General features: G+C 40.9%; 1 protein-coding gene across 2 annotated transcripts in view; it reads left to right on the top strand.

The window, feature by feature from the left end:
* The window catches only part of tspan11 (tetraspanin 11), an 83,090-nt gene that overhangs the window by 46,503 nt on the left and 20,312 nt on the right, over positions 1-16,275 (top strand). Inside the window, exon 8 of one of the 2 annotated variants that reach the window (XM_069164945.1) lies at positions 850-1,120. The exons of the other annotated variant lie outside the window; for it this stretch is intronic. Coding sequence (XP_069021046.1) covers positions 850-969 — 120 coding nt within the window. The 3' untranslated portion in view covers positions 970-1,120. Of the gene's footprint in view, positions 1-849; positions 1,121-16,275 lie in introns of those variants that run through there. 2 annotated transcript variants of the gene reach the window in all.

Here is a 16,275-nt window from a genome sequence, read left to right as displayed (position 1 = left end):
TGCATCTGATATGTAATTTCAGGAAGAGCCACTCGGTCCAGAGTGCTCTATCCATCCTTTCTGAAGAAATGAAGCGGTTTATTATTACAGTGTGGAAGTAATATCAGATGTGTTGTGTTCACACGCCAAGAATAATGCCCAGAACATGCCTTGAATCACACATGGTCACCATTCAACCCTGCACATATGCACTCTGCTTGCCCTTGGGAAATGGGCTCATTCCGACTCTCTAAGGTCTCGGGCCTTGACTTCAATCACTGCTGTAAATGTTAGGACATGTTTGTGTTTGTGCAATTGCCTGGTGTGTACTCCAATGCCCTGTGCTGTTTGCATCAATTGTGGTCAGAAAAGGATTAAAGGGCCAGTTCATAAAAACAAGATGAGGCTGCGAAGAACAAACAAAGGAATGAAAAGAGTGGAATCTGTGCCAAGCACTCGCAGACTGTAAGGAGTCGTTTGAGAAGCGAGACTCTTATGTAATTAGCATAGTTCAGCTTTAGTTCCATCATGCTCAGTCTCCATCAGTATTTTTAATGCAGAATTACAGCACTGATATTAAATGTGTTTTGTCACAGGATCACTGTGCATCAGGGGGAATATGGAAGAGAGGAGTTGGTTTTATAATGGGAAGGACACCGTGTATTTGCTCCAGATTATCTGTTGACTGTTAAGTTGTTTAATCAGGTACATGAAGCCTATCTCCATCTCTTTCTGTCTTAACACTCACGCTCTTTCCATCCTTTTCTCTCTGGCCACCTCTTCCTGTTTTACCTTCTCCAAGTGACCGACTTCCACTTTATAAACCCTGTTTTTTTTATTCCCCCCCCCCCCCCCCCGCCTGTCCTGCAGAGAAAGATGATCCAGACAATGGAAATGAGCACATACCAGCTGTTGGTAGCGATCAGCTCACGCTTACCTCAGCCCCGGATCAGGCCGCAGATTAAATACAAAACAGAAACCCCATGCTAACTGCATCTGGATGCTGATTCTTTTTCATGAGATTCCAAATCACTTTTGGCACAGCATCAGCAGAGGCCCCTCTTTCAAGTACATATTGAGATTTATTAAGTCCCAGCACATGATAAAAGTTGATTTATAGACTTCAGCAGGTCCAGATTTTGAAATGCAGACAAAGGGTTACTTCAGAAATATTACAAACAATGATTCAATGATATGTTCATTATGTGTATTTACTGTCTTTTTGGTGAAGATGAAGCACCTTCCATTGAAAAATAAATAATCTGGCAGTTCTGCATGGACTCTATAAAAGGAAAAATATTTTTATGACATTTCGGTCTCATTAAATGACACAGATTTTGTCTGCATGCATTCAAAAACATTATAGCTTTCTAATATGTGTCGGGTTTCAATTTACTCTCTGACTATTCCCACGGTTTATCTTTTCCTCCCAGCACAATTTATGTGTCTAGACACATTCATAATTGTTTGCAGTGCTTCCATTTACATCTAGCATTAGCATTTTTCCTGATGGGAAACAAGAGTTGAAATGCAACGAGTGAGGAGTCAGACCTGGTTGATTCAATAAGACACATTTTTGTGATTAAGGTTTAACTTCTGGCACAAACATGCCAAGTTCCCCCCGATTAGCCTCCTGCTAAATCCCTGAGTGAGACCTCGGTGACTGACAACCTATGGGGACCTTCTCAAGCTGCCCAGTCAGCACAATTTTATTAAGACCTGGCAAGTTTTTACAGATTTTTAACAGCCCTGTAATCATATCGATTGACCTTTTAGGTCTGAGGATCTATATTGATTAAGTCATGAATAAAAAGCATTTCTTAGTAAGAAGGATTAAAGAACAAACGGCCACTGAATTCGAGCGTTTGGGGCGGGCGGGTTGAATGGCCATGAACTTTGTGGGGGATTAACCCGGGGGCTGGAGTTGACTGATTTTAAAACTATAATCTCCGTAGCAAGGAGCTGTTGGGGTCGGCTCCTTGATTGAATAATCGAAGATGCGCTGGGAGGAAATGAGAGAATCAGTTTCGAGGTATTGGATTTATCTAAGTAGAAAATTACACTATTGATTTTCATTGAAGCGCCTGGCCGCATGTAAGACTGAATTCATTAAGAGGAATTCTTTAGGTCAGTCTTCGCACTTTGCTCTTTCCACACAGAATGTCTGTCTTTTTGTCTTTATCGTCATTGCGCTTTGTCTCTTTATAATTGGATAGACAATAGTAAACATCAGTGCATTCATTGCACTAAGATGTTTTACTTTTGAGACCCATCCTTTATATTTTATGTGGTTTTAGTTCCTTACTATGAAATATCAGAAAGCAATTTCATTTACAATTTCCCTGCATTTTCAAGTTGTTTTTTTTTTTCGCAATTTCAGACAGAAATTTTATAAATTCAAATTGTGTAAATTTTTTTTAATAATAATCTGTTCGCTGAAATTGTATTGGTAAAACTCAAACCTCTAAATTCAAGATAAAACATTTCAACTGATGTTATGTTTTTTCATATGTCGGTATCAAGAAAAAAAAAAAGTTCAGATAAAGAACTGGAAACCTCACCCATTTAGCTGTCTGAATTTGTAGCCCTATGCGGGAAATAAAATCAGCTTGCTTACTTAATTTCACTTTTAGCTATGTTGGCATAACCACTATTCTCAAGTCAGATCATACAGGTGAATGTCGTCCTCTAAAAGGGGGAATAAGTAAACCGGGAGTTTCAGAGCTCCTCTGTGTAAAACTCTCCTGTCAGACTGTTATCAGACTGCCTGCTTAGGTTTCTAATCTTCAAAGGCTCGACTGGCATTCCTTTGTGTTTTTTGAGAATATTTTGTGTCTGCGAACGTTCCCACCTCTGTGTCCGGTTTCACGTTTCGGTCCATTATGAAACCTCCCTCGTAGCTGAAGATGAATGTCGGGACAGTGCTAATGCCGGGTTACTCATATTGAAACTGCGGTGGAGGAGCCGGATCAAATCTCATCATGTCATAGGCCGTCTGTGACATGGTGACACATTACAGTCTTGAAATGTCTTCATTGTACAATTGGACAGATAATCATCAAAGACATGCTCCTAATATAAAAGGCTATTACAAATACAATGTGCCCTTTGTTTTTTTTGCCTGCATGGAAAGCTCCCTTTTAAAGCCCATATTGTTTTCACATCAGGTTCACTTTGTATGATTTTGATCCAGTCCTTTTTCTTAAAAAAATATATTTCACCCACTAAAATGTCAGAATGTTTGAAACAGCTGGATAAAGGGTTTTATTTATTTTGCCTTTAAACCCGGCAACCTCTGCAAAGTGTCTCCTCACAGGACTTCAAATACCAATAATTGAATTTTAGTCAAAGTGATAGACGTCTCAAGCGGAATGATGAAACAGCACCTTCTGACCTTTGGGATTGTTCAAGCCCTTCCCTGTTTTACCATTGCAGCAGGATGTAAGTCATGATGTCAGGCTCCCTAAGCCGGGATTCATGGATCTTTTGCTACACTTGAGCCGTCCCCTCTCAAACCCGTTGACCTCAGCACTAATACAGGTAACACTGTGGTAATACCAGTATTGAGGCAGCTTTGGATGTAGGTATTGAGAGGGGAGCCAGGCAAACAGAAAAGTGCTTGGCTGGGGCATGGGAATCAATGGCTAGGTGGACAGAAGGCCAATGCAATCAGGGAGCCAATTGAAGCGGACTCAAACCCTGCTGAGCCAGCACCGATGCAGAGGGAGAGAGTCATTTGGAACTGGGTGCCTTCTACTTGTCCTCTGGGCAGCAAATACTCTCCTGCAAGCACAACAAAGATACAAGCAGTACTACAAGCATTACATTTTATCCTACATTTAATCTCCATCATGCACATATGTCCTCATGTAGGGACACATTGTTACACTCAAAGTATGGCCCAGCTGGGTTTATTAATAAGAGCCCTGGAGACAGTGATGGATGAGTTCCATTTTGATTTCAATGCAGTTTTATTTGCAAGGAAAAATGGCTGCTGCAGGAAAAGAAGTATGTTTTCATAAATAATATGTTTCATCCAGAGAACTGCTGGTAAAGGAGAAAAACAGTGAGGTATTTGCAGGTTGAGGTCACTTGGACTGTAGTGCACTGCTGTAATTTCTGTCTGAAGTGCATGTGGGAACAGTTGTGTGCATGCGTTTGTTTGCATGCTGGTTGTATATGTTTTTTTTCGTGGTGCCGTTTGTGTTTGTGTTTGCATCTGCGGTGCATTCGGCAGAGGCTTGTTAAAAGTGGTGACAGAACATTGCTGGATTTCTAGGTTCACTTCTAAACACCAGCACATGGATGCTGTGCAGCTGCACACTCCCTTCATCTGCACAAAAACAAGTGTTTCAATACTGTATGGGAAGTCTCAACATCGGCGCCCGATAGGGAGATCCGTTTCATACAAGGCCTCACACTCCGACACTTTTGATTTTCTCTCTGAGCTTTCACTTAAGGGTGGTCCAGTCAAAGGCACTGAGGTCACTACTTTCATTCATTTCCAATGAAAGCATGGGTTCTGCGGTTATTGTGGACCTCAGACAGTAGTAGTTACTATAAAATCAGTCAAAGACTAAACAGGTCTTGCTGCAGAACAGGCAAAATGGCCAACGAGGCTCCTCTGGTTGGAATAATACTAGACTGTTTTCTTTGTGAGACTTCTGCTGGCTGCCCAACGCACTGGCATGCTGCTTTCCTGTTAAATCTCGGCTGAGGTCTCTGTGATCCGGCTCCATTGTGGACGCAGCCTCATGTGTGAGCACAGTGGGAGTCGTCCATGAGCTGTACGCGTACTGCGGAGATTCTGTGTGCGCACGAGTTCTGTGACCTTACAAATTTGCATGCACAAGGAGAATTATATATTCGGCAATGCTGTAGGCCAGAGCCTGACCCCTGAGCAGGAAGGGCCATTGTTGTTTTGGCATTTTCTGCGGAAATTGCAATTTATGAGAAAGAGTTTCCAAGCCAGATAACCTATAGAGATAGCAAGAGTCTGACTCTAATTTGAACTTGAATGACATTTTTCCTCACATTTGATGCATGGGAACAAAGACATCTGAGATTACCAGCAGTCGTTAGGGACATATTTTGCTTTCATGTTTTTGACTCCTCTGAGGATATTGTGAAAAACACTTAAAGTTGGTGGTCAAAATGATACAATTCTGTTGCCGTTGTGTATCTGGGATTCCAACCATTCGACGTTTTAGGTTTTTTTGGCCATAATTGTAAAAGTGTTCCAACTTTTTAGGGTTGTTTGCAGTGTCAGCAAATACTTTTCCCGATAAATAATACTTAAAAAAATAAATAAAAAAACTTCAACCGTTTAGGTGTTTTAGCCACTGGTGAGGGCTTATATTTTCAAATGTCCTTTTAGTTTTGGTTAAAACTAGGTAGACAGAAGAAATCCATGCGTTTTCCATCTGCCAAACGATCCATCTTCTTCTGTCATTTAAATGACATTGTCTGTGCTCAGTTCTGATGTATTTGTTGTTAAGAGATATTTTTGAGCTACTAATTAAAAGGAAGTAAATGCTGTGCTTGCACTTATATTTAAAATCATATTGTTTCCTGCCTGTTGCCATTTATAAAACTGGGCTCATGTCCTTGTTAAACCCTGAATGATGTCATCTAAATCCTCCTCTACAGTTTGTAAGTTGATGACGTGCATTGGAAACTTGGCTCTCTTATATATATTTTAGCAGAACATTTATTCATAAATCTAGACTGAATCGCTTGCATGACTGATAACATAATGCTGAATAATGAATGTGGTCTCAGAATAGTTTTTGTAACACACTCTTTAAGCGTGTCTACCGAGTTGCATACGGGAGTGTGTGAGACAAGATTGTGTGTGTGCGTGCGTGCAGGGTTAGATGACCGACTGGGCAACGTGAAAGCACATTGTGGTAACTCCACTCGGGTCAAACTCTCTCCAGGGACTGGAAGTGGAAAGTGAATGCTGCCAGTTTGGACATTGGGCTATGACAACTGCTCTCAGCAGCATCTCATCTGACAGACCTATTAGTACTGACGCCAACACACGAGCACAGAAACAGTGGACTGACACACAGGAGTATAAACACAGAGTACGGTACAGTGTACGGGGAGGTTATACTGTAAACCTGTAAGTATAGGCAAAAGCTTTGACATCTGTCTTCCCCTCATATGTCATAAATGCACACTATGTAGGTACATGCATCACCAGCAAGCAGTAAAGGGCACATTTCATAGGCTGCCTCCTTAAACACATCGCAAATCTCGGACCACAGGGTGAGAGACATTTGTGTTTCATTTCCGCTTGTGTGCTATTTGCCAAAAGCCACCTCTTCCCCACAAAAAGGAAATTGAAACATCAAACCCCTGCGATTATCCAAAATATAATTATTTTCAATTCATGTACTACATCAAGAATGGTCACTGCTGGTTTAGGTGCAATTGGGTTTCATGAAGACAGTATAAATTGAGAAATATCTGGTTACAACATCCAAAATAGATTTCAACTCAGGGCAGTTGGCTAAAATTGCCCGTGGCACTTTGAAATCTTGGTTTTATCCAACACACTTCTTTTCACATGGAGGGAGAAGTGTCTAACAGCAGTGGCCAAGACTTAGACAAGTTCCAGCCCTTCTGCGTTTCCTCTGCTCTTGTTTGATTGTTTTTAACATCCCTCTAATGACTTCAATCAAATATTGTGCTGCTAACGTACAGAAATAACCCAGTGCTCCATTTGAATCTTTTATGGGACAATCAAGAGGGACAATGTGGGGAACATTTTGTCACTTGGAATCTCACACCATATATTAAAAGATGCAGGAAGTTTATAGATTTATTTTGGCTTGTTTCTGTTTGTACTCGAGCCTTTTTAAAAACAACAATACCATTTTCTGAGCAGCGGCAACAGCGGCCTCTGTGGACACAAATGGTAATTACAGGATCCTGCTGCATTAAATTAGGATGCATGAGGGGATAAGCTGGTGTTAGATGTGTGGCACATGTCCTGCTGCTCATGTATGACTGGCACCTCTAATGCAGCGGAGACCTGGCGCTGTATGGTCGATGTAAGTAGGAATAAAGTGTAAGAGTGGATAACTGTCTGTTGAGTCTGTTGAGTTTCCAAGCCGACTAGCTAGTTTAAGCTTAGTATATTAGGCACAAGTTGCTCGCTCTCCAGCCACACCACCTCCACGTTACAAGTTTCATACTGTTAGAACAGGCATTCAGGATGTGGAGTGAGAATTAGATTAGTGCTAGTCTCCCTATAGCAAGTCAGTGTGCCATCAAAATGAAGCTGTTATTTGAAGGTGAAAGAATTACATCGTGGTGCTTTAATGCCAGTAAGTGTATTTCATTAAGTTGCGTTTATTAATGGGCAGTTTTTTGCGTAATAAAACTTGGTTCTTATTTATTTATGCTGCCTTCAACTTGTGTATTGAACGTTTATTATGAGTATTTGATTAATATGTTTGGTTTTCTGTTATTCCTGTTTTGTTTGTGTTGTGTCTTTGAGGGTGAGTTTCAGGTTTCATTCCAACGTCATTGAGTCAGCCGTTCGTGTGCAGCTCTGAACTGTGTGATCAGAGGTCTCTGATTTGCTGCCTCGCTCTGAATCATCTATTTTGGCTTTGATTTGTGAGGCTGATGTTGCTGCTCAGACACCCAGGTGTTTCTCATCAGTTCCGTGAGAGGGAGTTTACCGCTCACCTAAACCTTTCCATACGTAGAGGTGGCCTTTTTCCTCTGCTCAGGTTTCAGCTTACCGGCACTGATGAACCTCAAACAGAAAGCGCTGCTCTTTCAGACCTGGTGATTGTTAGAGCTTTAGAAAGAAATCCAAGACAGAAGTAGGAGATGTTGAGAGTGGTTGAGATCAGTTAGAAATGACTCCTGGCCATGTCCACTCACTGACTCTCCTCTGTAGTATCTGACAGGAAAGTTGACTTTTGCTCTCATGCTCTGACTTCCTTTTGAATGCTGTCTGGAAGATACATTAGGGACTTCTATTTTTTACAATGAAATAAACTGGTTGTCATTTTTTTAAATACAGTTCTCACCAAACCTAATTTTATAATCAATTTTATAACCATTTTCTAATTGTTCAATCTGTCAGTAATTCAATTTGCCTCCGATCATACAATCATATATTACATCATGAAATCTGTTTTTACATAAAATTCTGATTTCATTTGTGTAGCACTTTCATACAAAAGCAGTTCAAAAGGTTTAAAATAATAATAAATCAATAGCAGAAAAGGGGGCAAACGTGAGCATACTCGCGTACATCCATCCATACAAACATAAGAAATGTATGTTCATACTCGTACACTGAGAAAATGTCTGAAATGTCCTGTGGAACCAGGCAACTCGGGGCTTTGTATACAAGGAGGAGGATTTAGAATTGTGTTCACATAGTCAGTGGATGTTTTGGAGGACCGGAGTAATGTGGTCTAATATTATTGTTCTCGTTAGAACTCACGCAGCTGTGTTCTCAATCAGTTGCAGTCTATTAATTGTCTTTGTTGGAAGTCCCATAAAGAGAAAGTTGCACTTGTTTCATCAGAACGGTATCTTTGTAAAATTCCATCCTGGGCTATGTAACCTTATTTCTGCCAAATGTTCCGAAGCTGAATTAATCTGCCATGTGTTCTAAAAGTTAGCAGACACCTGTCAGTAAAACACCACTCAGTATTGTGAGAGAGGGCACTCAGCCTTCGGAGGGGCCACTGGCCAGTACTTCAAGCTAATACAGAGCCTGGCTGAATTCACGCCTCTCCGTTTAACAGCCCTTGGCCCCACTTTTAGGAAAGCAGGCCCGCATTTTTTCATTGGTGCACCTGGAACAATTTTATTTGGCTCGCCTGGAAATATTCAAGGTGCGGGGGAAAGGGGACATTTGTGGAGTCGTGGAGGAATGAGTCTCCTGGCTTATATTGTCCTGAGCTTTGCCAGAGCACTTTTTTCATTACTTTCCCAAACAGAGCTTATTTTCTGTCGCTTAGTTTGGTTGTTACGCTGACATTCTGAGGAACTCTGAATAAGCCGAACATTGTTTAGCTGCTGTGGGAGAGCTTCCTTTTTTGGGGCAGACATTTATGTAAGACGAGTGTTTCACGCAGGTCATTCCTGGGAGAGATTTCGTGCCCATCCTTTGTTCCAGTGATGTGAATCCAGGATGTCAGGTTTTGACATATTCTCTTCCTCCAATGTGGCCTGTTTTGCTGAGTCAAGAGAGCATTTTTTTGGATATATTCTCTTCCTATTAGCATCGTCTCTTTCCCAGTTCACATATCAAAACCTGAAGCGATTTCTTATAACTTTCTTACGCTACCGTCTTACTCGTTTTAGTCTTTGTTTTAATTGTGCTTCTTCGCAAACCGCAAAGTCTTAAGAAAAAAAAAAAAAAAAAAAAAAAAAAGATCACTGCCCAAGCAATGGCACGGTCGGCAGTCTTGAAACAAGGACTGCATTTGCACACACACACAAGGACACACTTATGCACACATCTGGTTTCAGTTTCAAATGCCTTTCCTTATATATTTTCCCCGTTCATCCTGACACACACACACAATAGCCTTTTTATCCCTTCTAAATCTGGCCCTGCTCGACCACAGCCACCGCGTCCAAATGGGCCAATGAATCGCAACATGTCATCAGCATAATTAAGCCATTTAGCGCAGAGAAGCCAGTGTGTCATGCATTTCATACGATGCCTCCCATTTCCTCATATAGAGCAGGTGAAGTATTTTAGTTGGTCTTTGTGAAAGGCGGGGAGGAATAGGAAAAAAAAGAGTCTTCAGTGCCGTGGTATTTCACAAAAGGCAATTACCATCAATCATGTTGAATTCTGTGTCAAGGTGGCCTGGAGTTGATTCCTGTACCTCGGGGAGAGCGTTTTGACAATGACATAAGATCCTCCATTGGCTACAAGCAGGAACGCAGGAGATGAAAGATTCTATTGGACCTAATGGGGGCCATGGTCTGAAATGTAATGCATGGCCATTGACTATCATTATGCCCTTGAAAAGCCAATAAACTGCTGTAGGACACAGACCATTATATGTCATTAGAAGTCAGCTCATACCCTGCATCTAAACACATTAAATTATACTGTACCCCTTTTAGCAACCGGCAAAGGCTCTTTGGGAACGAAAGGGTGCTTTTCAGTAAAATAGAAGAATAACGTCACATGCAGGCGAGCAGGCAGGGAGACAAACGCATCCAAGCTTTTACTTTTGCTTGCACAAAATGTATTGTCAGCACAACCACAGCTACCTCTCCTTCCCAAACCTTCTCCTCTTTTCTCATCTGTCCTTTTCCACTTTGCTCCACAACTCTACTGTGCATATGAGTGACTGTGCACTAAAAATCACCTGTTCTCAAGCATTTTCCCGTGAGTGCTGACTCTCTCAGTGAAGGCGACTTGACAGATTCCACTTCTGTTTTTCTCGCCCTCAGCACTGAGCATTCCAGCGCTCTGCAGAGGTGTTGGCTAATTAGTCAGCTGACCTTTCAGGTCAAAGGTTGCCAGCGCACCTAGCCTCAGGGGAACCCAGTGATGTTTTAAGGAGTTTTGACTGTGGATACTTAAAACAGAGAAATACCCCCAGGGCTCCATAGGCAGTCTTAAGTGCATTACCTGGGTCATATAATGACAGGTGATGGGTATCAAGATGGAGCTGTTGTGTTTTCTTGACCCCCGATGCTCTACTCGCCCAAAGCTCTCCGGTTAGGGAACGAGCTTGTCGTTGATGATGCAAGGGGAACGAGGCAGTCCTTCAAAAGATGACCTGAAATAGTTGCTTTGGGCTCAGGCTGGGAATTTCAGCATGTTCCCTGAACGGATGGTAGAGGCCCACGGGACAAACGGGGTAATGGCTTCTCAGAGCACCTGCAGCATAATCACAGCATCATCTCTTCTTTTAATGGAGTTAGAGAACGTTAACAGTTTCATTGAAAATGTAACTCCCCAGACAAGAACATTCAAATCCAAATAATGTTTCGTAACATTTTTCTTCGCTACAGCATGGTTAAAATTATGGAAAGAAGGTGATCATGGCAAATAAAATATGGGTAAGGGTTAGTAACTAAAACATTTTGTTACTATCGTGGTTAATGGAAAAGGTGACCTTAAGGCAGATCTGCGATGAGATGCAAACTCCAGTCTCCTGCCTGAATAGATTCACTACAGGCCACCAACCAAACCTCCATACACTTATCTTCCACCATGAGACTACCACTATTTCCTGACAGCTCATTACTCACTTAGACTGCTTGCCACTTCCCACACTGGAGGCGTAAAACGGTACCAAATCATGAGGTTGAATCGTCTTATATAGATGTCACTCCTATGCTGGGCTGTAAAAATGATACCACACAAAAACAAAGTCAAGTTAATTGTATTTATAAAAACAAATTCCTGCGTCCCTTTGTTCTAGTTGCGACACCTGTTAAGCTTTCTATTCTCACATGGCACATATGCGGTTTACAGTGTTGGCTTTTTCAAAGACAAATCCTAGATTCTCATTTTTAGCCAGCAAGCTTTTTTTTTTTTTTTTTTTTTTTAGCTGCTTTAACATTAGCTGCTTTAGTTAACGGTATAAAGCACAATAGTTTTGCAACACAACCTGTAACCCCACAAAATAATGGAGAATGCAAGGTTCCTTAGTCTAGGAAGAACCGTTCTATTAGTATTACTTGTGCAGGTAGCAATTTACCCAGCAGACGTGCTATTTTCCCAGCTTACATTAGAGCAAATAAGCACACAGTTTAAATCTGTTTTGCTGTTTTAGTTTTGGAAAAATTTAAAAAAAAATATTGTCATCCATTCTCTTTATGGTGGTGTTATTCTTAAGTCAGATTTATGCTTTTGGCTTTAGCATGTGCAAAAACCCAGAGCTTGACAGAGCTGCTGTGCATGGTTACCATTGCTAAGCTATGATTGGCCAAAAATTGTTTGGGAGGAGCTAAGTTTACAGAGTTGAGAGGACCAGAAGTAGTAAATTTATCACATTAGCTAAATAAAGTACATAAAATTGAGGTCAAATAAAGTGTAATAAGTTGAAGCTGGTGAACTGAGTCATAGATTTCATAAAAACATTTCAGCTTTAAGACCTTCGCAGAGACAGTGATAGAGTAAGAGAGAAGACAGGTGTGACAAAGTGGGTTAAAAGAGCCTTAGCCCACATATATGGAAATCTCATTTACAAGCCCTGGCCTCTTCATCATGGATCACAGCCTGTATATCTTCCCACTTTTTGACAAGCATAAATCCATACCATTCCTTCCCACTGATCTCCCACTGTATCTTTACAGCTCGCCACCCAGGTGGACTATATATCTATACTGGAGCTTTTTGAACGAGTGCTCTCACTCCACTTTGCCCCAAGGGTTTTTGAACATAGTGCCGATGACCTGCCACTCCATTAAACTCACCAAGTTTTTAAATTGCATGTTCAGGTGTGCTGCGTAAAAGAGCAAGCTGCGATTTATTCAAGCCTGTGTAGATGCAAATAGCTTTTGGGCAGTAACTGTGTAATTCAAATAATTGAGTCATTTGCCAACACTTAACCTTTGGCTCACATGGGAAATAATTTGTACGGAGCAGAAAACCTGAAAAAAAAAGGCAGAATTGTTTAAGTGTCTCACTTTACTGTACTGTTTCCAGACAGACAGCAGCACAGTGACCCTCCTTCACAATCAGGGTTGGATGCAGGTCAGACGCTTTGGTCGCCGTCAGGTATGACAATAAATACAAAGTTACCCAAGTTTAAGACATTCAGAAGGAAAAAAAACGACAGGAAAGTTGTTTGTTTGGTAATTGTTGGATATATTTCAGTGTAATTCTCAGGTTTGTCTGTGATGTGTGTGGAACTATACGCTGCAGACAGGAGTTAACAGTGAAAAGAAGTAACAAAGATACGTTGAGTAGACCCTCGTTGTAAATGAGTCTGCTGGCATGAAGTGATATCCACAGTGGGCTGAGACCTCCGTTTTGGTGGGGATGGTGGATTTGTGGAAGAGAAAATAAAGCGTTCAGCTGGCCTTTGCAGTGCTGCTGCATCCTTGATAAGTGTCCTTGTGTTGTTGTTGCTGCTGTCTTTGTGTGGTGACCGCTGTGCAGTGCATTGTTTTATTTTCCTCTGTTTGCAGAACGTGTTTGGCCATTGTCTTTTGGGTTAATTAATCCCCTGAGACACAAACAGAATGAGTGTGATGATAAGAATAATAATGAAAATCGGAATGAACACAATAGGGTTCCAACAACATGACTTAAAAGGCTCTCCATGTCATTTATTACTATTTACGTTATAAAAAACTCCATACATATTAAAAGTGAAAAAAATATGTTGTCCAGCTCATTACTGAATGTGTCACTATTAGAATTTGTCCAATAATAACAATATTTTTTTTTACCCCTCCTCTACATTGTAACCCCGGGGTTTGCCTCCCACCGTTTTCAAACCCGTGTTTTAAGGGGTGGTGTTATTTCACAGTGAGCAGGAGCAGCAGGAGGTTTACAGAGTGTGTAAAGCATTAGGAGGCCACACAGACAGTAATAAGTCTGCTCTCTCTTGACTGATGGGTTTACTTTATTATAGCAGCCACAGAGGGCTGGAGTCCCCTCGAGGGACACATACCTATCTGCATGATGGATGAAGATTTTAGTCGCAACAGAGCCCCTTGTTCGCTTGTGGAAAAAAGTTTCCCACTTTTATTGGGGAGGTATTTTGTTTTTTTAACAGCATTGTTTGGCAAGTATGTGAACAATTACAGTGCAAGTGGGAAGTCAGGAGTTCAGGCCGATATGATGATGTGGATTTGGGGCAGACAGGTTTCGCTGAGTTATTTGTTTCCTCTCCGTCCTCGAAGGATTCGAGTGAATAAGCTCCGCTGTGCACAGAGGCCAAGCAGTTAGGAAGTTTGGAAAGTGTGAAAGTAAGTTGAAGGTGCTAAGTTGTCAACCAGCCATCAGGCAGCAGAGTGGATGTAATGAGCTCAATGTGTGTGTGTGTGTGTGTGTGTGTGTGTGTGTGTGTGTGTGTGTGTTTGTGTGTTCTTTTCGGAGAATGTGAGGCAAAAGATGTATTTTTGATGGTCTGCATGCTTGAATGTGTTCAGTGCTCATTCTTTTTCCTCTTTCCCCCTTTTCCTCCTGTCGTATTTTACACACACACTTACACAAGTCACTCAGACAACCACTTCAATGGAAAGAGAACAAAATACCTTCCCAAACACTGCAGATTTATCAAGCCTGACTACTTTACTGGGCCTTTGTTTGCTCAGTAATCCCTACAAATACAGGATCAATGAACACTATTACAAGTCACACTAAACTTCATTTCCTGCTTGTTTACAGTGGCCTGCTGCATCGCATATCAATACCAGAAAGGCCACCTTTCTATAGAGGTGGGTCTTTGTAGTGATTCCTTTGAGGTCCTTGAATGGAGGTCACTGGTGGTGCTGGAGTGCAGATTTGCATATCGACTCTGCAGAATGTTTGAAAACATGACTTATTGATTCATATTAGGTCGTTAGGTTTCTAAAAGTCCGGCGCTGATGGATGGAGGTGCTCGGCTCAAAAACATGTCAGTCCGCCTGATGGATGCGCGGCTTGGCTAGTATGTCAGTATTGATAGGCAGCAGTGGAGCAATTCTGTGCTAAAACATTCACGTGTATTGATTCGTTGATGCAAATGAACCCTGCTCGAGGGTCAACGCGGGCCCTCGGGGGCTGTGGATGTGTTGGTGTGAATGTCAACCAAGGTTGGATCCAGTCGTTCTGCAACACGTGTTTAGGAAGGGTTGGGGGCTACATGAGTGTGTAGCATTGCTCCGTAGACCTGCATCTTTCTGTCCCTTGAACTCAGCCACATATTGATACTCATATTATGTCTCGTGTGTTTCTGCTGTGAGCACAACACCAATTTCCTAAAACATTTCTATTTAACAATGTATCAGCTTCCACAGTTTAGTAAACATATGTAATACATTTAATTGCACAGTTGTCAGTTTTATGGCATTTAGTCATACCGAGATAAATGAATGGATATTTGTTTTCATATGTTTGTATCAACCGTATTTCAACTGTGATCTGAATGGAACCACTAAAATCCATCTAGGGTAGCATTATTCTCATAGTTTATAAACGGTCAGTGAAGTGGTAAGACTCACAATTTTCTAACCAATGTGACTGTGCTTATGTTGGCAAAAAAACACACCAAACCAATAGATTGAGCTGAAAATGATAAATGGTGTTAGAGAAATGAAATAAAACAGGGGAAGACCATGTGGGAATTTTCCATTAGAGTGCATTCCTTTCTCTTTGACCTCTGCAGACACCTTGAATTGTTCCCTGATTCATGAGCCCTTGAAGTTGAAATGGGCAGACCTTCTGTCAGTAGGAAGGTTGACACTTTCATTTAGTAAAATAAATAGAAAGTGTAGTTCAGGGACATGTTTTGCTGTCGAGAATGTGGAAGAATGTGTCAAAAATAAGATTAATAAATTCTTTAAAATGTATACAGTTCAAAACTAACAAAGACATTTTAGTATGGTTAGAAATGAGTTTTCAAATTAGTGTACAAATACATGTTTCATGGTTCATAAATAGAAACCAGATTTACCATTGTGTGTGAAAATTTGTCAGTAATTTGTGCTGTTCACAAATTTTCTCCACCATAAAAATAACCAACCAGCTGCCAAAATTTAAACCATGTGCTAGAATATTCTCTGTGAAAATCCACACTTAAATATTGTCTGATGAAAAGGCGGCAAGTTATTCTAAGTTTTGGAAAAACAACTTTTCCCACTTGCACATAAATGTGGTTTGGAGGCTGTGTAAAGAACGCTCAGTGCTGGGTCATATGGACCAAATCAAATCTCCCAATATTTATAGATATTTGGCCAAATTGTAGGGATGACTATTGGTGCGTTCACAAACTATTTATACTGTGTTATTTTCGATAATTAATCATCAGTAATATGAATATAATGACTGGGTAAAGGCAAATAATGGAACAGCTGGAACAGTCTAGTAAATTCTGAAAATTACATCTTTCTACTGTAATGGATCCTTTAAAAAAAAAAAAAAAAACGTATGCCATATTACAATATCCAAAATCTAAGATTATATCTAGTTGACTAATATATACTAATAACATTGCCCTGCCCTACACCGGCACACAGATATAACTCAGTCCATATGTGTCAGAGGTAACTAATACACACATGATCTACAATCTGTCTCCTGATCTGACTGTTATCAGACTATTGAGTACATCTGTCCCAAATGTATGG

Source organism: Embiotoca jacksoni, unplaced genomic scaffold (genome assembly GCF_022577435.1).
Source record: "Embiotoca jacksoni isolate LCO1_2020_lvr unplaced genomic scaffold, fEmbJac1.0.p SCAF_32, whole genome shotgun sequence".
Classification (NCBI taxonomy): Eukaryota; Metazoa; Chordata; class Actinopteri; family Embiotocidae; genus Embiotoca; species Embiotoca jacksoni.
This window is presented reverse-complemented; position numbering and strand designations above follow the sequence as displayed.